Source organism: Schistocerca cancellata, chromosome 4 (assembly GCF_023864275.1).
Source record: "Schistocerca cancellata isolate TAMUIC-IGC-003103 chromosome 4, iqSchCanc2.1, whole genome shotgun sequence".
In the NCBI taxonomy this organism is placed as follows: domain Eukaryota; kingdom Metazoa; phylum Arthropoda; class Insecta; order Orthoptera; family Acrididae; genus Schistocerca; species Schistocerca cancellata.
In genome coordinates, this window is record NC_064629.1 from 192219313 (window position 1) to 192240438 (window position 21126).

The following is a 21126-nucleotide window of genomic DNA, read 5'->3' on the forward strand; positions in this document are numbered from 1 at the left end:
AAAAATAGCATAGTCAAGGGAAAACACACTAAACAAGAAAATTACATGTTGGATAACCGCAGTGACTCAATAGAAGCGATGGAAAAACAGATGCCTATAAATGTCTAGGATACAGACAAAAAATAGGTATAGATAATACAAATATTAAAGAAGAACTAAAAGAAAAATATAGACAAAGACTAACAAAAATACTGAAAACAGAATTGACAGCAAGAAACAAGACAAAAGCTATAAATACTTATGCTATACCAATATTGACCTATTCATTTGGAGTAGTGAAATGGAGTAACACAGACCTAGAAGCACTCAATACACTTACACGATCACAATGCCACAAATATAGAATACATCACATACATTCAGCAACAGAAAGATTCACATTAAACAGAAAGGAAGGAGGAAGGGGATTCATCGACATAAAAAACCTATATTATGGACAGGTAGACAATTTAAGAAAATTCTTTATAGAATGAGCAGAAACTAGCAAAATACACAAAGCAATCACTCATATAAATACATCGGCTACACTATTGCAATTTCATAACCACTCCTACAAGCCTTTCGATCACATAACATCAACAGATGCGAAGAAAGTAAATTGGAAAAAGAAAACACTACATGGCAAGCACCCGTATCATCTAACACAGCCACACATCGATCAAGACGCATCCAACACATGGCTAACAAAAGGCAATATATACAGTGAGATGGAAGGATTCATGATTGCAATACAGGATCAAACAATAAACACCAGATATTACAGCAAGCATATTATTAAAAAACCCAATACCACAACAGATAAATGCAGACTTTGCAAACAACAAATGGAAATAGTAGATCACATCACAAGCGGATGTACAATACTAGCAAATACAGAATACCCCAGAAGACATGACAATGTAGCAAAAATAATACATCAACAACTTGCCATACAACATAAACTAATAAAACAACACATTCCCACATACAAGTATGCACCACAAAATGTACTGGAGAATGATGAATACAAATTATACTGGAACAGAACCATTATAACAGATAAAACAACACCACATAACAAACCTGACATACTCACCAATAAAAAGAAGAAATTAACACAACTAATCCAAATATCCATACCCAATACAACAAATATACAGAAGAAAAAATTGAAAAATACATCCAAATGGCTGAGGAAGTCAAAGACATGTGGCATCAGGATAAAGTTGACATCATACCAATTATACTATCAACTACAGGAGTCATACCACACAATATCCACCAGCACATCAACGCAATACAGCTACATCCAAACGTATATATACAACTACAGAAATCTGTAATTATTGATACATGTTCAATTACCCGAAAGTTCCTAAATGCAATGTAACATATACCATACAGTTAAAAGGAAGTCACGCTTGATCAAGGTCCACGTCACTTTCCATTTTTAACCAGACATAATGTCTGAGACAGGAAAGAGAAATAATAATAATAACATTAATAGTAATAATCTTTGTTGGTATTATGACAATCTGCAAAAGATTTCAAATTGGCTTTAATATCGCCAGTCCGTCACTGTCTCAGTTACCTGTCATGAAGGGACAGAACAGACTAAGAGATCTTCTAGAAAAATGCTGAGTTGCACCGCACAATGGAAGTTTAAGCAGAAGATGTGTAATACAGATGAAGAATAAGTATCTCATTGTGGAAAAATTATAAATAAAAATGATGTAGGACCTAATTGCCACTGTCCCCTTAAATCATTTGAGAAAACAGGTGAAAGCAATGTGAGGCACACATTCAAAACATTCTGTTAAATTGGTGACTCTGATGTCCAGAATTGATGTGGCTGTCACCCAGAAGAAAGCGTGCAGCTGACTTCTAAATACCCACCCTCTTTATTCATCAGCGAGACGTTGTCATGAAATCTGGAGCAAATTAAGTTTCAGAAAACATGGAAGGCAAATCCTAGTTCTCACTTCTTGATTAAAATATGATGCATCCAGCTGCTGCCCTTCAGTCCCTCTCAGATTACATCCCTCCTTTTTATCATGGATTTTTCTTGTCACTAAACCGAAAACATTTGGACAATGGGCACACATGTGATGAGAGTGATAGGTACTTTCAAGCAACAGGCTGTACAGTTAATTCTTCTAGAAACTCTGTGTAAATGTTCTCATATGATTATCTGTCATTGTGTTTTGTTGTCAATGTATGTGATTTGGGTAACACAATGGTATCTCCACTACAGCAATGTGTGTATTTCTTGTGTTATCTGCTTCTTGTTCTTTTTATGTCTGTATAGGATTAAAATTATTCAGATTTGTGGATTAATTGCAAACTTTAAACCTCTGTATCTCCAAATCCTATTTCGGCTTTTACCATTTTCTCCCTCAAACAGCTCAATTACAGAGCAAGTGGTAACCTCAGCAAGTAGGTATTGCAGTAAGCACTGTACAATTCAGTGATGCACTGCTAGCAGAGCAAAATAATATGAATGTGTTGTATAGATGGTCAGGAAACACAAATAGGAAGCTTTGGAAGAATAGCAATTTGGTAAATTCTGAGAACAGATGTTAGAGGAAGACTGTCCCATAATTCTGCTGTGTCTATCGTGAACTGCACTTAGGATCAGTGAGAAGAAGGTATGAGAGATTAAGGCATAAACTCAGGAACAGGGCATGAAGTTGCTAATACTGCTGTGCAAAAAGCTAGCTCTCTCTCTATCTCTATCTCTCTCTCTATTCAACTCACCTCTGTGAGATTAGTTACTATCATCCATCAAAGTGCTAATAAGTGTACATCCATCAAGGACCATCTGCAACAGAGATGAATTATTATAGTAAGTAAGGTTTTTATTATAGCAATTTTGATCAGGGGGAAACTAATGACATAAAGAAACATCACTTAAGAAGAATAAACTGCATAAACCTACTGACATGATATGTGCACACTAGGTGCAGCAAGAAGGGGTACATATTTCTACTATATTGCACGAGTTTTCTACAGTTATCTAAGATATCAGTACCATTTGTACAACAACAAACTACACAACACTTGCGATTAAGGCAGATGATCAACTTACAAATTAGTTTCATCAATCATTCCTCATTAAACAATGTGTCTCAACTCTTGCAAATAAGTAGCCTACATCATAAACAACAACTATAATGCTGAGTGAGTCCACTATTTAAATTACCAATACAAGAAGTGGGGTCAATGAATGTGGAAATCAAAGAAACTGACTGATGAGATTTTGTCTGTCTTCTCTTGTTAGACAGCCCATTCCATTACACTTCGTTCAAATTAAAAAGATTTACTGAGTGTGCAGGAATTCTTTACTTTTGAGAGTGCAACATTCCTTCAGTAATAAAAATCTACTTCTACTACTACTATTATTGATGAATATACTTCAAAGCATTTCCAATTTTTACAATAACTAATTTTATATTTTCAGAATGTCTGTGTGTGACTTCTAGACACATGATACACCCTTCAGGACTGAATATTATCAGTCATTATCATCACGTGTAAGATCTCATAACCTATATCACAAACCTTACAATAAGTTATAATAGGCCACTTTTGTTTTATGGATTTTCAAAAAAAATTGTTTCGCATTCTTCAAGCCCACAGAGCACTTCATTGAGTTTCTAGCTCATGGTGCTAACTGAGCAGTACTTTTCTTCCACTCCAACTGAAATCAACTGGCTGGTTGTGTGGTTCTATAATATCCTACTATGCTACACTTCAGCTAAAGGAATCACTTGAATCGTTGTTCAGGAATAATAATTCCTACATTCATTCACAAAATTTTAACCCAGCTGTCAAACCCACATTATGTAGTAACTCAAAAATTTTATGCAAGCTTGTTAACAGATAAACTAATCCGTTTGTCATACATTCATGTAGAAACTGCTGGGGAGACGCACGTCAGATAGAAGAAAATAAAGATTATCCAACGGCTCCACAGATTTGTCACACTACTGGAGGCCCAAAGCATTATAGAAATAATAACTTTAGTACTCTGTTTAAAGTTCAACTAGATAGCAATAAAAAATCCTATTACAATATTCTGGACAACTGAAATTTGATTCAGACACCAAAAAGTTTGTATCTGGCAAGTAAAAAGCAGTTAACTTTTCCAATATGGAAGAAAAATCATTAAATTTAGTAAAGTCAAGGACTCTTTAAGAAGATTCACATGAAAAGTTGTGCTATATATGCACTTAATATACAGAGAAATACTCTTCTGAAACTTGTCTGTTATCTAACATAAGTTTTCTGAACTAACTTTTTGTCAACTCTCCACCAAATTATCACCTTCCAACAACCTAACAGAGGCCTTCTGCTACACTACAGATCAGACTGAGCATGAATAATATCAGCGGCTAAAATCTTACCTAGAAGACATGCAGCAAATGGTGACTTAAAGGCATGATAACATTACAGAAAATGTCATTACAACAACACATCTGTCCAATAAATCACCAACACAGTATGGTGTGCCATGCTGCTCTGTCCTAGGACTTCTACTGTTCCTACTTTACACTGATGATTTACAGGACTCCTACAGCGAAAAAACAAATCATATTTGATGATGACACCGCATTTCAATAACAGCTGCTGACAGAGTCTTTATGCAGGTAGCAATAGATTCTTCAGTGTCCCTTGTCACTAGCTGGTTTCAACAAAATAAGGTAATAACAAATATAGAAAAAAACTGTCTTATGAATTTCCACTCTTCTCCACTTGAACAAAAGTTTCATACAGTACCATATCTTGAAAGCATTTACTGAAACTAAAGTGTCAGGTATGTGGTTGCAAGACAATTTAAATTGGAACTGTCATGTGAAAGACCTCAGAAAAAAATACTTTCAAATTCTTATGTTCTTCGTGTGTTAAGTCAACGTACAAGCAGATCAGCAGTCATTCAGGCATATTATGCATACTTCCATTCATTACTCTGGTATGGGCTAATCTTCTGGAAAAACTTAAGTCGCCAGAATAAAAGTCTTTAGGATGCAGAAAGTGCAATCAGGGTTATTTGCAACCTAAAGAAACTGGAAACATGTAGACCACATTCCATACAGCTGAAAATAATAAGCCTGGCAAAACTTCACACACATGAGTGTATCCCATTTGCAAATAAGTATTTCTTAAACATCCCAGGCCATCTATGGCAAAATAAGCATATCCATAGCCACAACACAAGAGACATCAGTAGTACCCACATCTCACAAGAGCATAAAAACAGTTCTGTATAGGGAAGTGCTTCACAGATAATGGTTAAATTATTCAGTAGTCTACCTAGTGAGTTAAAACTGCAATGGCATAAAAATATGGTTAAATATAACTTTACAGCATTTCTGAGGAAACAGAGTTTCTACTCAGTATATGAATATTTAAACTGTAAAAAGCAGCCTTGTAAATTAAATATGTAATTACGTCTAAATTAAAATTGGGTTGCTTTTGTTACTAGTAATTGTTATTTGTAAATTGAACTTTGTCTCTATATCTTTCTCCCCCCCCCCTTCTTCTTCCCCAAATTTGACTTGGCCTACGGTGGTGGTGGTGGTGGTGGTGGTGGTGGTGTGTGTGTGTGTGTGTGTGGTGGGGGGGGTAGAGGGGGGGGGGTTGCGCATATACTGCCCGCTGACGTCATCAGAAGGGGGTGGAGGAGGATGATTGTAGTCATTGTGCTCGGTGACACTGTGGTCGTTATATATCTATTCTATAACTAAGCTACTGCTAAAAATCTTATAACTCATTAAATATACTGTTTACAGTGTTGCCCAGGAAACCGCTCAGGACTCTATAGGCTATAAGGAACCGTGCCCTCACCAATGCCGCAAGCAATGCTACTGCCGTCTATAAACGTCAAATATGAAATCATCCCAGTTTTCAAAACGCATTATTGAGTCAAAATGGGTAACTTTTATTGTGTTAATTATAAACAAACACTTATAGTTAATCCACCAAATATTAGTGTTGCCGGTTCGTGGATAAAACAGATTTAAATACTCCCGATTACTCACCCGCTTAGTATAAGGTTTGTGACACACGTAATGCCTGGTTTCTATGCCTCCTCAACAGCAGCTTCATTCTAATTTTTACTGACAGCAATGCTTCGAACTGTCACTTAAAATATACAAAATTGTCGCACTGTATTATTCGGAGACACTCGATAAAAAAAAAGGTTTTAGTAAGTACAGCAAAAAGAAAAAAAAAGCCCTATTAACATCATAACAAAGAGCTTAGTAACAACACTATTTGCGGAAGATAATTTTTTGTTTATTTACCATATGATTCAAACACGCTACATGCACACGCACACTCACACACACTGCCTTAAACCAATAAACCTTCAACAGCAAGAACCTCCAGCACGCACGAAACGAGAAACAGCGATATTCTTTCGTTACTCTGCGTTTCAACAGTTACTTGACCACTTAAACATTACCCGAAGAAACCGACGAAATAAAACAATAATAAAACACGAAATATCTGAAAAGTCATGTACCCTTACTTCTTAAAAGATTAGTCCACGAGAACAGATATTTACTTCTGGATCACCGAGTCGTCGTTAACTGTATACCGGTGTGTCATACTAACGGCATTTAGTGCCGCTTTGGCATTCGCGTATTGTTCGGACGCAAGACGAATGCACCGCGGCCTCCTGTACACAAACAAGAATGCACTGCAATTTAGTGTCTTTCGGTTTCCTAGTAATACATATCAGAAGATGCTGGCGTTTATTATTGGAAGCTTCCTCCAGAAAATTCGGCGCCTGTATCTCATAAAATATTGAGAGCTTTTCTTCCAGCAACTGTATTATTATACAGTCCAAAATGTGAACAACGCTCTATTGAGATTTGGCGTACAGTTATCTCATCAGTTGTTCCGATTTTCTCTGCATTCGATATCCTTTATCGTGTTAATGTGATAGAAATTCCATTCACCATTTGTACCTGCAGTCATAGGCGTCCACAAAAATGTTTCCAAGAGCGCAAGATTGAAAATAGCCAATTTTTATACAAATGATTCGGTGAGTTTAACGAGTCGTGCGCCAAGAACAAAATTTGACAAGAAATACACAAAACGTATTGTACTGGTACCTCCAAAGATTGGTAATTATCTGCTTTTTGTTTTATAGCAGATTTCTTGGGTATCTAAACGATAAATATATTTCAATAGTATACCCGCATGCAAAAAGCATCTTTTGTTTCGTTAATATGAATACCACATTTTTGACTCAATGATGTGGAACTACACTATATTTCTAAGGCGACTGGCAAAGCAGAACAAACTGTAGTTTGGAGAGCTATTTTTTGAGTCGGTTGGGTGAAGTGCAGCCCAGGGTCAATATGTGACTATATGAATGTGGGAAACCACCCAAAACCACTCTTACAGTGGCTGGTAGAGTCAACTTTTAACAGCTTAGAACTTAACCTAGGTAGTCCTCATTTCTCCAGTTTTTCGCGATATTCCGCAGCCGTGCCAGCTGGAATGCAGAATTCGTAGCTCTGTGACTGTATCTGATGCCATGTTGCTCCTGCACTTCGACAAGGTTCAAATGGCTCTGAGCACTATGGGACTTAACAGCTATGGTCATCAGTCTTCGACAAGGTCCAAACATGGAAAGCACAAGCTCCGTTAGTATCCAGACACCCCTATACAATGCGGCAATGACCACTAGATGTGACGAGCGGCGGACCCACTGGCATAAAACGAGCAGGAGAGTACTGCGTTTGCAATAGAGAAGCAGTAAGAGCAGACTCGGTTGAAACCGAAATCGAAATTGATTTGCCTCAGGACAACTGTGACATTGTTTAAGGCATCGCCAGTACCACACAATTATACAAAGGCTAACATTTCTAAATAATATTTCATAGATGTTGCTCACCACATAATTAGATTTAGATTATCACATGTCTTGTTACATACATTATGTAAGCTACATATAAGACTGTATTCACGGTCACTTTAATAAAAGTTCATCATCTTTTCAGTACATACAAATTAATTTATGTTATAAAGCGCTTTTTCTTTCGGCCATGTCTCTACCACCATTTAAAATTTATTTACATTTAATTCAATTGCGCTAGTCTTGTGCCAGATAAAGACCTCTTTTGCCCCAGCATAGTTTCACCAAAGAAGTATCTCATAATGTAATTGTGTATTAAAAAAGGCATAGTATGCCATAGGCATGAGCTCTTTACTCACACAATCCTTGCCGGCCCATGTGGCCATGCGGTTCTAGGCGCTTCAGTCTGGAACCGCGTGACTGCTACGGTCGCACGTTCGAATCCTGCCTCGGGCATGGATGTGTGTTATGTCCTTATGTTAGTTAGGTTTAAGTAGTTCTAACTTCTAGGGGACTTACGACCACAGATGTTAAGTCCCATAGTGCTCATAGCCATTTGAACCACACAATCCTTCAGTTTCCTTGAGAGCTTTAATGCGTCTGCCAATTTACTGGAGGGCTTTTCTGTGTGGGTGTTCCAGTACAATTTAGTAACAAGGTAGAAGCCTAACAACTGTACTGAATAAGTTATGACCATTATTAATATTTCTAAGAGAAAAGAGGATACATTCAGTTTGACAATTACTACATGTCATCATATTTTTCTGGAGCCACTTACTTGCCTTTTCTGTCATAGCATTGTTCATTTGTTTGACAGCATTCACATCATTATATGATATGATAAATTTGTACCATCAGCATAAACTAAAGATTTATAGGGTAGTAAGTTACAGAGGTCATTCACATAGACAATAAATGAGAAAGATCCCTTCACAGATCCTTGTCGGACCCCATATTTTACTTTCAGAAGGTCAGATTTATTATTTGAAGTTACAACAAACATCTGGTTTCTAATTGACAAACATGATTTCAGTAATGCTAGTTCCATTTTAGTTATTCCATAGGTTTAAAGTTTCTTAACCAAAACGCTATGTGACATCTAATAGAGCGGAATAGCTGTGATGCCTGTTTTCAGATCCATGCAGTACTGATAATACAGGTTCTTGTACTGCCTTAATTGTTGATAGTCCACTTCAGAACCCATACTGATCTTTCTTGAGTAGGTTGTTACATTTAAAAAAAATAATTTAACTGGTATTTCGTTAATGCTTCAATAACTTTCGAAATTATTAGTACTATTGCTATGGAACAGTGATTTTTGGAGAGAATTTCTTTCTCCTTTTTCGTATATGCGCAAGACAATTGTCAGTTTAAGACATCTGGAAATGTTCCATCTCTAAAGTGGACAGTGGGACAGATGTTAACATCTATTATCCTTTTTATGAACCTTGCCGATGGTGGGCAGGCTTGCGTGCCTCAGCAATACACATAGCCATACCATAGGTGCAACCACAATGGAGGAGTATCTGTTGAGAGGCCAGACAAATGTGTTGTTCCTGAAGAGGGGCAGCATCCTTTTTGATAGTTGTAGGGGCAACAGTCTGGGTAATTGACTGATCTTGCCTTGTAACATTAACCAAAACGGCTTTGCTGTGCTGGTACTGCGAATGGCTGAAGGCAAGGGGAAACTACAGCTGTAACTTTTCCGAAGGCATGCAGCTTTACTGTATGGTTATATGATGATAGCGTCCTCTTGGGTAAAGTATTCCTGAGGTAAAATAGTCCCCCATTCAGATTTCCAGGATACTCAGGAGGACGTCGTTACCAGGAGAAAGAAAAGTGGCGTTCTACATATCAGAGTGTGGAATGTCAGATCCCTTAATCGGGCAGGTAGTTTAGAAAATTTAAAAAGGGAAATGGAAAGGTTAAAGTTATATATAGTGGGAATCAGTGAAGTTCGGTGGCAGGAGGAACAAGACTTCTGGTCAGGTGAATACAGGGTTATAAATACAAAATCAAATAGGGGTAATGCAGGAGTAGGTTTAAGAACGAATAAAAAAAATAGGAGTGCGAGTAAGTTACTCTGAACAGCATAGTGAACATATTATTGTAGCCAAGATAGACACAAAGCCCACACCTACCAGAGTAGTACAAGTTTATATGCCAACTAGCTCCTCAGATGACGAAGAGATTGATGAAATTGATGAGACAAAAAATTATTCAGATAGTGAAGGGAGACGAAAATTTAATAGTCGTGAGTGACTGGAATTCGATAGTAGGAAAAGGACAAGATGGAAAAGTAGTAGGTGAATATGGAATGGGGGTAAGGAATGAAAGAGGAAGTCGCCTGGTAGAATTTTGCATAGAGCATAACTTAATCATAGCTAACGCTTGGTTCAAGATTCATGAAAGAAGATTGTATACGTGGGAGAGGCCTGGAGACACTGGAAGGTTTCAAATAGATTATATAATGGTAAGACAGAGATTTAGGAACCAGGTTTTAAATTGTAAGACATTTCCAGGGGTAGATGTGGACTCTGACCACAATCTACTGGTTATGAACTGTAGGTTAAAACTGAAGAAACTGCAAAAAGGTGGGAATTTAAGGAGATGGGACCCGGATAAACTGAAAGAACCAGAGGTTGTAGAGAGTTTCAGAGTGAGCATTAGGGAACGATCGACAAGAATGGGGGAAAGAAATACAGTATAAGAAGAATGGGCAGCTTTGAGAGATGAAATAGTGAAGGCAGCAGAGGATCAAGTAGGTAAAAAGACGAGGGCTAGTAAAAATCCTTCGGTAACAGAGGAAGTAGAGTGCAGCCATCTGTTTCTGACAGTAAAAAAGTCGTGTTAAAAAGATCGAATTAGGGTCGTTTTCTACCGTTCACCCATCTGTCTGTGACAGGAACAACCGTGATGACAGCAGACGACGTTATTTCGCGTTTTTCTGAGTTTGTGGAATAGTATTTAAAGTAAAACTCAGTTTAGACAACTACACATTCTTAATTTCTAATACATATTTCACATGTAAATATTGGTTTTTAATTATTTATAGAAGAATATGCTATCTACTCGTTCCAATATCCCATGGTGGATGATATGTACCTGCAAATGAAATTTATCAATATTACTGGTGAGCCAGTCCTTAAACAAATTTTCATAAGTCAGAATTACATATAGTACAAATTTATTGTTGCTCGAATTTTCATAGAGGTCTCACATATTTCGGTAAGGTTGCAGACTGTGTGTGTATTTTAATAATCTATACAGACAATTTAGATGCAGCAATATTTAATTCAAAGCCTCATTGTGTTTGCAATGAGTGAATAATGTTATGTGTTATGCAGTTTTGTTTTGCTTGAACATGATAAGCAAGCATTTTAATAAGTAATACAGATGTCAAAGTTACGTATACTATGTATATTACTGAAGAACAGTGCAACCCACCCTGACGTACCAACCGACATAGTCCATAGATATTTCTGCCAGAGCTGTAACTGTCAGCAGTTAAAACCCCTAACGAGAGAGAACTGTTGCAATAAGTTCCAATAATTACTATATAACCCAGTCCTGTGAGACTAGGATAAACAGGACTGCTTTTAAAGCAACGTGAGGTGACCTCTCCATCAGGCTGGTCAGCACTGCTGCTCAGCACGTCTGCATGTGTCATCCGCGTAACATAGTATGCAAAACATGCACACAGATGCCATGGCCGCCCCAATGCAGTAGATTATTTTTCCACAATTTGGCCATTTGCAAGGCACTCCACCTTCTATAGAAACGAACCAAAATGTAAGCTGATTAGTGGACCAACATGCACATCTGGTCACGTTCGTATAGTGATATGTTTACTGCAATATAGGCCACATTCCAGATGCACTATACACATGTGGTTCATAACTGATCAAAACATCTAACACACTGATTGTCGAATTCTCATAACTGCAAGTTCCCTAATCATGTGTAGTGGGGTGTTGCATTGTTGCACTTTGTCATCAGCACATTGCACTATGCTGGAGGTAAGTGAGTTCTAACGCGTGGAACTGTATCCTACTGTTTGAACACAGTATATGTTCCAAAACCTTAAGAACAAGTCTCCAGTCTTTTAATAATGATACTACTGAACCTGTTTCAGTAGAACCTAGCGTTGTATGGTGGAGTCTGTGTTATTGATTGTTTCATATGCCATCTTGCTAGAACAAAATTTAGTACAGCACCTCACATTATAGTGACTGCATGGTAGCTTCTGATGTAAACAATTTGCTTCAGTAGTTCTACAAAGTTTCGAAGGTGGGGCGTAATTTTTGCTTGGAGATGACTTCTTGCATATAAAAAGACACCTAAGGCTATACTTTAGTAGACACATGGGACGATTTTTATATTGTAGGTATCACTTTACAGTGCAATAATGGTCAAGATAGCTGGTGGGTTCGTTTTTATAGTGTTTGCAGACAATACGTCAGCTCGACTGTTGTGTATGCCACATGTTTCAGTTTTGGTTTCTTGACTTTGAGGTCTAAATTTCTGGTTTTCTTTTTGTTCACATATACGACACATTAACAGTGCTTAGGGGCTTATTACTCCAGTATACAAACTGCAGAATACAACACACAGATTAGCTTTTTCTGTCTCCAGGGAGGCTCCCCATTGGAATATGACAGCAGGCAGCTATGGAGTGCTTCCAAATTACTGTTATAAGCCGTTATTCCATCAGTTTTAAACACTGAAAATGGATGTTATATTGCTATCGTCAGAACTTTATTTGCAACTCGTATGTACTGGAATAGAATACCACAGATTTTGAACTCCGTATAAAGGGTACAATCGAAACTTATAGCTGGGAACAGGGTGGGGCATGTGTTTTGACCCTGTGCAACACCATAAAACAGTATCTATGATGTGCTCCACTGTACTCTGTGCCAATTGCTTCCATGTGATGAGACTCGGTGAATAATTTACAGAACAGCTGTTCTTGGTGTTTAATAATGTTTCTGCTGTTTATCTACTGTTGGACAGGTGAAACATTAACTATATTCTATCTGTACACAGATTTATTAAGTTACTCTGACTCTGACAAATACGACGCAGAAGTGGTATTTTAAAGCAAGGGGGAAACATCATTCACCACAGTACTGCCAGTGACACCGCCTATCCATCACGACTTGGGACTCTGTCACAAACATATACGGTAATGAAATATACCAGTAAATTATTCCGCTAAATTATTAATCGCCGCCATTTTGCGGAATATGCTATGACGTCATTAATTTATACACACTGCATGTGGAACTTACATAGTATTCTGCCTCACAAAACGATAACATAAATCCAAATTACGGATTCAAGATGCTCTCTATGGTTCTTCATCACCCTGCAGCAGTCATGGGAACTGGCCTGCTTTGGTAGTTATATAAAGTTTCCTGGGTGGAGCGTAATTTTCGCTTAGAGGTAATATTTTACGTATAAAACGACGCCTAGGATTATACTATATGATAAGACAGTTGGGAGTGACTATTTAACGTCGATAACCTCCAATTGCACGCCCCCAATAGCTGTGTGGTCAGCACAACAGAATGTAAATCTTAAGGGCCGGGGTGCGATTCCCGGCTGGGTCAGAGATTTTCTCCGGTCAGGGACTGGGTGTTGTGTTGTCTAATCATCATCATTTCATCCCCATCGACGCGCAAGTCGCCGAAGTGGCGTCAAATCGAAAGACTTGCACCTGGCAAACATTCACACGACATTTCCATTTACCTCCAATTGTACAGTGAAACTAACAGAATTTATAAAGTGTCCAGACATGCAGAGCTATTAGAAACGTTTATGCCTTCCTTGCGTAAAGAACATGGTATTACCAGATTGGACACCACAATATACAGTTACAGAATGGGTCATGTATTTGATCCCTGTGCAAGACTGTTTATGTATGTTCACAATGACTTGTATCTTTCTTTTCAACTTCCCTGTTATTATTACGTTACTTTGACAATTATTAGCAGTTCCCAACTGCTATTGTTGCTGTAATCAAAATTATTTCATCTCTGTTTCCTGTGTATTACGATGTTGGTATCATTGTCTCTGCAAACTGGCAATGGGCCGGTTGTACAACGCCCAGTTAGCAGCCAGTTAAGTTCTAACCCACAGTCTAACATAACAGTCGAGACACTCACTGCTGTAAAAGTTGTTACCGTTTGACAGATGGAGCGACACTAGCGCTCCAGACGGCGAGTAAGATGAACATCAGACGTGTTGTAAGCATGTTTGTTTTTCATCCATTTTCTACGTAATTTACGAAATATTTGAGTTATTTTCTTTCCTCTAAGGGTTTGTGTAGTATCAGACGGCCTATGTGTTTCTAAAAATGATTCTAAATTAAGCGCAAGTATGGACAAAAACCGTGAATCGAGTGGCAAACTACAACACATTCGTGGAGAAACACCTGAGACATTGGGTAGAACTGCAGTTTACCACATTGATATCAAAAGAATATAAACACACATATTCACACATAAGAAGCACAGACATGTACCTCTAAATGCAAAAGCGATCGACAGCTCATTTATCGTTCTGTAGGCCTACTGTGTTTGTCATTGTTGTCGCCTGTTGCCACAAGTACGGTCTTCACCTTTACATTATTCTAAGTGGGACAAGCAACTGCCAAATAGTGGGAGAAATATATTGAAAACATTATAATGAGCTGATTACATTAAATTTCACGCAAAACCAAATATCTGAATAATTTTCGAACTATCTGTCAGTGAACAATGCGCTAACAAAATAGTGTCATCACACGAAGGAAGCAAGGAAAATTAAGTGGCTAACAACAGAAGTGAATGAAACACATACCAAATGCTTTTGTAAGACACGAATAACTCCACTTAATCTTACCACTTCATCGTCAAAGCATGTCTGTGTTGGCGATTCACACTAATGTAGCACTGATACATGGACAGTTGAACTGACTGCTTCTGTGTCATAGGAATGTTTTACAGCTTTACATGGATTGTCTTCGTGGCAGTTTCCTCTTCATCGTCAGTTGAGGTGGCTTATTTGGGGTTCAAACAGTGTGGTTACTGCATTCTACACGAGTTTATTATTGTCTGCGTTCATGAACTGGTTTTGTTCGAAATGCAGCGAACAAAACCTAATGTTATTATACAGGTAAACTGGGTCTTTTTTCATAAGGTCTTCTCATCTGCTACTAACTAACCATTTTCTACTACTAAAACGAAACATTAATCATTAATACACATGTAGTTTGCAAGTGAATCCTGACGATACAGTTTAGTAACATGATGGTATATACCTCTCAGGATCCTTAGAAAACGTAAAAAGACAGCTGTGGTGTCTTCTACCTGTTGTTGCTGCAATTTATTGCGCTACAAACGCTCCAGCTTGTAAAAACCATTGTAGAAATCAAAATAAACAACCACTATTCGCTCTCACGATCGCGCCGAACTCACAGTTTAAATTACTGGCCGCTTGGGGCGCTGCTGGTGCGGTAGGCAACAAAATCGAGGCGAAGTGTCGTGACTGTTATGTTAGACTGTGCTCTAACCCCGGAATAGCGCGAGAAACGCGTTGTACGAACCCGGGCTAACGCCTAACCAGAGAATAAACTCAGGGATAGCTTAGCCGGTGATTTCTGGCCGGTTTGCGAGCTTAACCACGGAATAAGTTTTAAAGATGGCAGGAATACCCGTAGATTCAGACAGCGGTGACGAGTTTTTGGCTGAAGTGTTTATAAAATTGAGGAATGAGAAGAAAGTGAGACGCCGCCCGAATTATTTTGATGAATTCGACGACTCAGAATTTATATGCAGATTTCGCTTGTCAAAGGAAGCCGTGCTTCGTCTTTACAATCTTGTAGTTCAGAAACTGGAACATAGGGTGGACAGGTGAAACTATTTCTCTGTTTTCTAAGATGATACTGTTAAATTGAGTAAAATGTATTTCCTTTCCGTACTTCGTGAATTCCGTTGTGTTATTTCTGTAAATTAGGCACATTAAAACGACGATTGCGTGTCTGGCATGTGTTACAGTTGTTGCAGTAGTAGAAAGGATTTACTCGTTTTATTTAGAAGACAGTCCAATAATAGACTGAACGAAATCGAAAATCCACACCAGTTATGGGTACTATTTCTATGGCAGTTTTAACAAAAACGTGAATTCTCATGTTGCAAAACGCTTTGATAAATTGTTTGCATTGAGCTTATGCACGAGACACAACATATATGTAAATGAATACATCATTTGAAACTACTGTGTTACATTATGAACAAAAATGAGGCGCTACAATATTACAACATTCACTTTTGAGACAACTGTACGAAGTGCTTCCATATAATGACTTATTTTGAAGTAGTTTTCATGTTTCTTACCTGTTGGATGTGTCTCCACAAGCAATGGCACGCTTACTTCAGGCATTTGTGAATAGGGATTTATAATCTGAAAACAAAAGTGACACTTTGAAGTAGAGATTATTGTAGAAAACAAGGAAGAACAGAGTGAAGATCTTACTTCTCCAGTTACTTCCCCCTCCCCCTATATTACACATAGAAGCTAGAGGTAATTGTAAAACCATAATTATATATTTAAAAGCAACTGTTATATATTTAGAAGACATTAAATGACAACAGCCCCTAGTTAAGATATGACCCATAAGTACATTAATTATACCCCAGCAATATAAAGGGGTTTATGGCTGTCCACTGTAAATGTTGACAACCTATTCTCCATGTGTATCCCCCAATAAAATATTTAATTACTGCCTCATCATAAAAACTGTATTTGTATTTGGAAAAAAGAAGCAGCAGAAGTGGAGGAACAAACAGTGTTCAATAACTCAGTAAATGTACTATACTTCCTGTAAGACACCCATTGCTACTGTAGTGAATTAATCATTCTAAAATTTAATTATGACAGAGAGCTAGCCCGTAAATAACACACCTCAGAATTATCGGCCAAATTAAACTCCGTGACGCCTGTGTTGTCGCTGCTTGTTGCAGTCTCTGAAAAGATAACATGACGTTTATTATTTCAAAAAGCTGCTTGCCTCTCAAAATATTTACTACATTAGCTGCCTACGTAAAATTCATCATCTACCATATTGGACGGAATATTCTTACCTTGAAACGTTGCGTCAGAATCAAAATGACTAGTGTGGCCATCTGAAGAAAGTTTAATTAAATTGTGTATTTTTGTATACACCATTACAAATTTATGTTCGACAAAAGGCCCACCGCTAGTCTGGAGCCTATGCTGCCTTAATGCAGCATATTTTCTGGTCTCTTTCTTTAGCGTGTCATATTTCTGTCACAGCTGATCACTGGTTCTGCACGATGTTGTTTGTGAATTATAGAGATCGCATACTTCCTCCCATGCTTTGTTCTGAAACTTGGAAAGTTATCTTATTGGTCAAACAACAAAAACTTAATCATTTAACCAATTTCAAGAGATATTTCATTATACATACATTACAAGCTTCGTTAAATGTTTTGACTGACCTTTTCACAACATGATACTGCATCCGTTTTCTTGTTCTCTATTATGCTTCTGAAATCTTGAACAATAGTGACAAGCTTTAATACATCTTCCAGGGAATAGTTTTGGGCTCTCGATCGCTTTTCACTCATTTTAATCGAGCTCTTTTTGCAGACGAAGAGACGTAAATAAACTTCAAAAACGCGCGAAAATACCCAGAGTGCTATCCTGCTGTTGCCCACTTAACTGAACGAGATCGCTATTTCAGGGTTAACTAACCAGAGAATAAAATGGCATCGTACAACGCGCTGCCAAAGTCATACCGTGGTTAGCTTATTCCGTGGTTAGCTAACCTCATAATATTTGCAGCCATTTTGTTTAAGACTTGCTTATTGTAGGTCTGAACATGAACGATGTGGTTGAGGAATTGATATTAAGCGTGTGTTTCAATTGTAGCTGCATCAAGGGTAGGTAGAATCTCTGATGTCATTTCCGGTTGTGGCGCTCTAAATTTCAGAACACAACTATATCTACATATCCGAACGTCATGGAGAATAACATCCCTTTAATACATGCTGCGGGATTTGTTTAGCGTTTACTGCAATGGAGGTTGGTCATACAGTGGTGTGATTACAGAGAAAGTCTTGTGTTAGACGTGATGCATTATGAGTTAGGCATATTTGTTGCCTCAGTGTGCTTCCAATGTGTGCGAAATCATGCATACAATACAACTTTTTTTTGCTCGATTTTTTGTGGAGATCTTGCATTTTACGATAAGCATTCATTTTAATCAGTTGTACAAACATTTTAGATGCAAAAAACGTTTAATTTGAAGCTTCATAGTGCTTCCAATGTGTGAGAAATATTGCATATAATGCAATTTTATTTAGCTCGATTTTCGTAATACAGACAATTTAAATGCTGAAATATTTCGTTTTTGGAACTTCATTGTACTTGCAAAGTGTGAGCCATCTCACAGTAGATGATAAGTAATTTTATGTATTTCTGGGATATCAGCTGTGATACAGTCTTTGGAAATTTCACATTTGTCATTGTTACCATCTTCAGTCATCTCTCTTGTTAGTGTCTGTTTACAGACAGTCCATGTTGGTCTGCAGTTTAAGTGGTACATCGTCATATAGCACCTCATTCCTTCCTAAAATCGAACACCTTATCCCTTCCTTCTCTATTAAGATAATTTTAATAAGTAATATAGACGATTTGCATGCAAAGTGTGAGCTATCTCGCAATAGATGGTAAGTAATTTTATTTATTTCTGAGATATCAACTGTGATATTGCCTTTGGAAATTTCTCATCTGTCATTGTTACCACCTTCAGTCGTCTTTCTTGTGAGTTTGTGTTTATAAACCGTCCATGTCGGTCTGCAGTTTAAGTGGTACATCACCATATTAGCATCTTATTCCTTCCTAAAATCAAACACCTCGTCCCTTCTATCCCTACTAAGACAACCGTGTTGTGATACTTTAACTATAATATTTGTTGATATAGCTGATTACAGAATTTATTTTTGCAAGCCATAGTTTCCAAAATGCAGCAGCAGTTCGTTTGTAATACTTGGCATCGATTCCATTTTCTTTGGTGTATTATCTTCACTCCCCCACCTAATCTAGTGTTGAATGAAAGAAATGTTAGGTGCTAACAGCATCATACACACATTATCAGACGACACACAATTTACTTATTTAGATACTGTTGCAATATGAATGTTACATTTTTGATGCATTTTAGAATATTGTGGCATCATAGATGGGGTAATATAATTAATTTGAGCATTACAATGCTGCTTTTATACTTAACATCAACTAGGTGTCGAGTCATTTTTGTAATATTTGGTTTCGATTACATTTTTGTAGTTATATATTTTCTTCCTCTTTCCTTCCTCCTGACATGTAGTTTAGAGCCTGCAATCATGAGGAGATATGCATGGAAAATAATTTTGATCTAAACACACAGTGACAGTCAACATGAACACTGCATTTTTTTACAGAGATTAAGTAGAAACTTTATGTATTTATATGCTGCTGAAATATAAACATTGCATTTCTGACACATTTTAGAATATTGTGATATCATAGACATGGTAAAGTAACTGATTTGACTCTTACCACGTTGTTTCTTCTGCTTAACTTCATCTAGGTCATAGATATTCGATGTATACATTGCACTTTTCGAGTTACTGAGATATTTTGGAGACATTTTAGAATACTGTGAAATTATAGATGTGGAAAATAATACAAGACAAACAGTCTGTGAAGCTTTTAGCGATCTTTAGCACCATAGTCTTGACTGCGAATTTTATCAAAAGTTATTATTGTACACCGCCTGCAGAAGGCCTGTGTCATTTGTAATAATAGCACAATTATCAAACAGTATTATCAGTTATATTTTTTAAGTGTTTAGCATGATGCATTATCTTTCCCACTTCAAATAGTGCTTGAGAACAGTTTAAACAGAATTATGGACATCAATTTGGTGACTATATGTACGTGTGGGAATTAATATTATGATACTTGAACTGTCTTACAACACTGATATATTTTTGCAGACTTTTAGAATATTGTGACACCTAACAAGCATCATTATGTAGAGAGTGGTTGGAAATAATATTGTGGTATTTGAGAAGCATCATGGATGTGGAAAACAATTACTTTATGACTCTGTTGTGGCTTAAACCAATGTTGTACCCAGAATGAACAATCATCGTTTTTACCAGTACAATGCTCATTTCCTGCAGTGCAGCAATCTGTCGATGACAGTTAGAATCTCATTGTACAATAAGCAACAAGTGCACATTTTCTATAGTGTAGTCACATGCTGGTGACACTAAGAATTCCGTAGTACAAAGATCGAATTAGGCGCCTTTCTACAGTGTACCAATATGTTGGTGACAGGAGCAACTGGGCTGTAAAACAGCAGTTGGTCTTATTTCGCGTTTTTCTTGGTTTGGGGGGTAGTATTTAAGGTAAAATTCATAGATGACTACTACATATTCCTAATTTGTTATACATATTGCATAAACAAATGGAGGTTTTTAATTATTTATAGAGAAATATGCTATCTACTCGTATAGTGGCTGCAAATGGAATTTGCCAACGTGACTGGTGATCCAGTCCTTGGAAGTCAGTAATGCAAACATAGTTGACAAAACTTTTGGAATTTTATGCAAATCAGATACTCTATTGTATTTGACACTTATGCCGGTATTATGCACTTTATGTATTAAATTATTCATGTGATCCCACGAGATCACAGCTCCTCTGCAGTACAGCAGTGAGAAGACTGCACTGTATCCAATTGGATGCCAAACTGGGGGTAGGTGCACTGAGAAGTGATGTATGTGGATGCATACACTACCCAGTATGACATTGGAGATAAGGAACTGCTGATGCTGATGTCAGCAAAACGTAACAAACACAACTGCCTGTGCAGTGTAGGGTTTCTGGAATGACCTTGCTGATAAGATAATGTTGACGCTGATATCAGCAAAAGTGATGTGTCACCAAATGTTTAGTGTGGCTAGCTCCGGTAGTGACCCACTACTGATGTCAGATATTAAACTCTCACTTGTATTTTCACCTCAGCAAGTACTGCATCCCTAATCCGAGTATCGGATTTTTGATACAGTTCAATACACAATTCAGCAAGTACTTGAAATTTACTTTTGTTATTTGAAAGTGTTTCAAGAATGGATTTCCATTTATGATTACTAGTTCATTTTTAAGCGTTTCTGATGTCCCTGTGTTATTTCTGCACAAAATACACTTCAAAATCC

General features: G+C 37.4%; 1 protein-coding gene across 3 annotated transcripts in view; it reads right to left on the bottom strand.

Moving 5' to 3' along the window:
• LOC126184361 (RNA-binding protein Ro60-like) overlaps positions 1-6614 on the bottom strand; it is a 128604-nt gene extending 121990 nt beyond the window's left edge. The window contains exons 1-3 of one of the 3 annotated variants that reach the window (XM_049926742.1): positions 6285-6418; positions 6021-6123; positions 2737-2800 (exon numbers count right to left, since the gene is read on the bottom strand). In XM_049926742.1, coding sequence (XP_049782699.1) covers positions 2737-2760 — 24 coding nt within the window. In that variant the 5' untranslated portion in view covers positions 2761-2800; positions 6021-6123; positions 6285-6418. Of the gene's footprint in view, positions 1-2736; positions 2801-6020; positions 6124-6284; positions 6419-6511 lie in introns of those variants that run through there. The other 2 variants (XM_049926744.1, XM_049926743.1) reach the window with 2 other exon arrangements.
• Positions 6615-21126: the final 14512 nt, after the last annotated feature.